This window comes from Octopus bimaculoides, chromosome 5, assembly GCF_001194135.2.
Source record: "Octopus bimaculoides isolate UCB-OBI-ISO-001 chromosome 5, ASM119413v2, whole genome shotgun sequence".
Taxonomy (NCBI): Eukaryota; Metazoa; Mollusca; class Cephalopoda; order Octopoda; family Octopodidae; genus Octopus; species Octopus bimaculoides.
In genome coordinates, this window is record NC_068985.1 from 28955426 (window position 1) to 28960242 (window position 4817).

General features: G+C 35.6%; 1 protein-coding gene across 1 annotated transcript in view; it reads left to right on the forward strand.

Annotated features, from left to right (window-relative positions):
• Nucleotides 1-197: 197 nt before the first annotated feature.
• LOC106868343 (actinia tenebrosa protease inhibitors) overlaps nt 198-4817 on the forward strand; it is a 7324-nt gene continuing 2704 nt past the window's right edge. Inside the window, exons 1-3 of the mRNA XM_014913558.1 lie at nt 198-306; nt 1288-1381; nt 3549-3759. Coding sequence (XP_014769044.1) covers nt 1294-1381; nt 3549-3759 — 299 coding nt within the window. The 5' untranslated portion in view covers nt 198-306; nt 1288-1293. The remainder of the gene's footprint in view (nt 307-1287; nt 1382-3548; nt 3760-4817) is intronic.

Below are 4817 nucleotides of genomic sequence, written 5' to 3' on the forward strand. Positions count from 1 at the left end.
TATATATATATATATATATATGCACACAATCACATACATTAATACCCACATTGTCGCATGCAACGCATACATAAAAAACATACATGTATATCTAGACACACTCATACAAATGCATATAGTACGCATACTCATATACACTTATACACACAGCAGTACAGACATTTATAATTATACGTGTATATATATGCAGGGTGGCATGTGCGTGTAAATACGGCATTTGGCCGGAAATTTCTCACTAATAAGCTTTCAGGACAACAGCTGGCATGTGAAAATATCCACTCTGATCAAGATAAATAATATAAAAAGGTAAATTACCATAAATTTTGAATTCAAATTTACACAATTACTTTTTTAAGCAAACCTTTCTCCGTGGAAAATATAGTCTTCAACTGCTTGTTCTACATTTTAAATTTCATTTCAAAATAGAACGATTTCCAAATAAGAAAGAGCTTACTTTTTATACATAGTTTTTGCATTTATATATAGAATTTATGTAGCCTAGAACGAAACATTTCCAAAATATAATTTGTATCTTTATTTTTTTAATTCCATTAATTTATATTATTGCCGTTATCTTCTTTGATTCCGGTTTCTACTGTTTCAGCACTCAGAATTCCGTCTTATCAGACGTCCGTAGCAATTCATAAAATGAAAAGCTGACAGGAAACCTGGTCTGATTATGTCTCCGTAATTCAGGTGGTTCGGCAAAAGAAAATGGCAGAATAAGAACCAGGCTTAAAAATAAATAAGTACTGGAATTGTTCGATTAATCCCTTTATGGCGGTGCTCCAGTACGATCGAGGTCCAACAAATGAAACAAAGCAAAAGTAAAAGATAAGAAAAAGTAAAATCTAACCATCAAATCTCTCTCAGACCTATCTCGGCTTTTGTCTACCACATTGTCCAGCTTCCTGGATTGTGCCCCTCATGGAATATGTGCAAAATTATCTGAAGCGGAACTCTGCTATAATAAAAATGTCTTTCCTTTGCACAAGATAGGTTTGGTTACATTAATAGCTTCTGATTTAGGCGCAAAGCCAGTGACTTTGAGGGGAGCATGTAGATCGATGTCATCAATCCCAGTACTTAACCGATACTTTATTTTATTAAGTTCGATTTCAGCTCTGAAAATAAAGAACAGGAACAAAAGTGACAAGGAATTTTCTCCGACGCTCTACCGATTCTGCCAACTGTTACAATAATATGAAATTTACGAGAATACAAAGGAAATAATAGTTTTCCATGTAAAATTACTTCATTGCTTAACATTTCTATTTACCTTTTCAGACAAACATGCTAAGGCTCATTCATTGGCTCTTTCTCATATGTGTAGGACTCGGGGTGAGAGCTGGCCCCCCATATTATTATAGAACACCAATCGGTAAGTGATCTTGATGAAAGGAAAATTCTTTTTATATCCCTCCCTATAATGCACGACTTCAGTCTTTAGATGAATTACACTCATTTCAAGCACACACACACACACACACACACACATAGACATGTATATGTCTGTTTAGTGAAGAAGGAGTAGTGAATACCAGAGTAGAAATTAATATTTGTTATTTTGGTCGAGTCAGTAATAACTTGCTTGAAGCCCAGAGTAGCAAGAGGCTGAGTCGACCAACATACTACTACTACTACTATTAATAATAATAATAATAATAATAATAATAATAATAATAATAATAATAATAATAATAATAATAATAATAATAATAATAATGATGATGATGATGATGATGATGATGATGATGATGATGATGATGATGATAATAATAACAACAACAACGACATCAATAATAATAATGATAATAATGACAATAATAATAACAACGACAACAATAATAATAATAATAATAATAATGATAATAATAATAACAATAATAATAACAGCAACAACAACAACAACAACAACAACAGTAATAATAATAATAATAATAATAATAATAATAATAATAATAATAATAATAATAATAATTTCTTTATCATCCACTCAGGGCTTAAATGAATAAAAACAATAAGGACGGTACAAACGGTACAGGATGGTACAGAGTGGGTTTTGGCGTGTAAAATTCATAAGAAATATAAGAACAAATGCGGAAAAAGTAAATTCCTCAATAGGAGGGCGTACTTCCGAGGGTCACACATAGAGAAAGACCACAAAAATTCACGATCACTCGGACCGCCAAGGTCAGTGCCCTCTCACAGTCTTCTCCCTCCAATCTACAGGCGCATACTCAGAGCAGGCCCATTAATTCGGGTGGTGCTCGTCTCTCTCAGCAAACTGCGTGGAAGGCAGCACTTCCCTCTCTACCTTGATTTTTTCCTCTTCAAGTGAAACCTGAAAAAGTTAATCAGGTCTTCGCTGATAAGGAAAGTGCTGGCCTTCACTCCTTTCAGACTGGGATGCGGCGGGTAAATTTTCGCAATGGACTCAGCCGATAGCGGGAACCTTCCTACATGTGATTGCAAGTGTTCGGCATAAACACACAAGTCAACAATGTTCAGACACTGGACGAGGGCGTTCAGGACTGTTTCGTCACCCTACGCGCAGCTTGGACAAGCTCGACTGACGGCACGTCCATACCTGTAGAGTCTATCTCGAACTGGCTGTGCTTTCCCGTAGCACTGCCAGGCTAGGGATTTCTGGAAGTTATCTATGGGCCCTGGACCGAAAGTCCTCCGGAACAGACTGGCCAGTTGATTCTTGTTGACACCCATAGTCACCCAGTGAACGCCATCGCTTTTGTCTTCCACTAACCTTCTTTGGAACGCCAAGGTGGAGCTTCCACTGATCGTTCTGCCCAACTGGTTGAGGCCTGTAATCGCTTGAAGACATTCCAGTTTCCAAGTGCTTCCTCTCGATTTTCGTTTGACCCAGGACTGTGGCTCCGACAAGGATAACGTATGTCTCTCATTGTCTGTCTGTCTGTCTCTCTCTCTTTCTGTCTGTCTGTCTCTCTTTCCCTCTCTCTCTCCCTCTCATTCTCTCACTCTCTCTCTCTCTCTCCCTCTCTCTCTCTCTCTCTCTCTCGCTCTCTCACCCTCTCTCTCGCTCGCTCGCGCTCTCTATTCTTTATATTCTTTATATTATTATGCATAACCATAATTGTTTTCTCGAATGACAGTTCTAAAATACAAACGTATTTGCGTGTGGATACACACACACACACACACACACACACACACACACACATATATATATATGCATAGGTATGTATGTGTGTCTCTCTCTCTCTCTTTCTTTCTCTTTCCCTCTCGCTTTTTCCTCTCACTCTTTCTCTCTCTCTCTCTCTCTGTTACTCTCTCTCTCTCTCTCTCGTCATCTATCTATCTATCTATCTATTCTTTATTTGTATATATATTATTATGCAGAAGCGCGATTTTTTTCTCGTTCGAATGATGATAGTAGTTCGGATCCTGATTTTTATCATCTTAATTTAGACACACATGGATTGAAAATATCAAATTATATTAGTAAGAAGTAAATACAAGTAAATACCAATTTGAAACGAATAAAGAATTTTAATGCTTTGAATTTTTAGAGTGTGGATTACCAAAGGATGGGGGATCCTGCACACTCCCATCCAGTTTACGCTGGTATTTCGATACAAAATCCAGAACATGTAAGACGTTTCAATTTACATGTGGAGGAAATGGAAATAATTTCCGGTCTTACGATGAATGCATTGGAGTGTGTACAAATATCTGTTTTTTGCCTATAGGATATGGAACAGGTTGGCAATCTATTAATAGGTAAAGCATTTTCTTTTAAATTCAATCCGTTCGTTTCTCGTTTTTATTTGTTATTCATTTTAAAATGCTTTTGTGGTTATCTATATCGATAAAATTCAAAGTATATGTAAACTTGGAGGGTCCAATATAATTAAACGTTTGTTTTTTTTTTTGTTTGTTTTTTTTTTTTGTTTTTTTAAGAATATTTTGGTATAACATCTCGCAACAATTTTCATGAAACATCAAATTGCTAATGCTTCGAAATTATGCAAAAATATCCTTTCCTTTTATTATGACTCAAACATCACAGGATATTTTTTAACTACTTTCTAATTGAATGCAAACATACAAACGACCAGGAAATAATTTTTAAAAATCGACGGAAGTAAAACTCTGTGCCAATGAAATAATTTCTTCTTCAGTTTTTCTTCAGATTTTAAATAAAACATGCAAGTGAAGGACGAGTGCAAACTGGCGTGTTAATTAAAATTCAACATAGTTTAACATATTATTAGTAATTAATGTTATAGGAAACGATGAAAAGGGCTGACACGATAGAGTGCCAGATTACAAATTTTGTGGCATTTAGCCGTAAGATTAGCCATATTCTGAGCTTAATTCAAGTTGAATTTATTTTAAAGTGGTCCGGCGACTGGTAAAATAAGTTCCAGTTACAGTACTGTTGTTGATTCAGTAGCGTGTACTTATTCTCTAAAAGTTGAGTCATTTAGAGCAGGGGTTTTCAAACTTTTTGACTTGCGGACCCCTTTATATTTCAGGCTTTACCTTAGGGACCCCCTTATAAACGCTTATGAAATTTATACATAAATATTTGCTTAAAATAACATATATTTTTACATCTATTTATTTAACAGTATTTAACAAATAGGTTTATTGTCAATTAAAAGATTTCGATTAAAAACCATATATAAAATCAAATTGCCCATAAAAAGTATTTGCTGTCCACGGACCCCCTGTCTTGTCCTGGCGGACCCCCTGTGGTTCGCGGATCACAGTTTGAAAACCCCTGATTTAGAACACAACATCCTTCAAAGGCGTAGTCAATATGAATTGCAGAA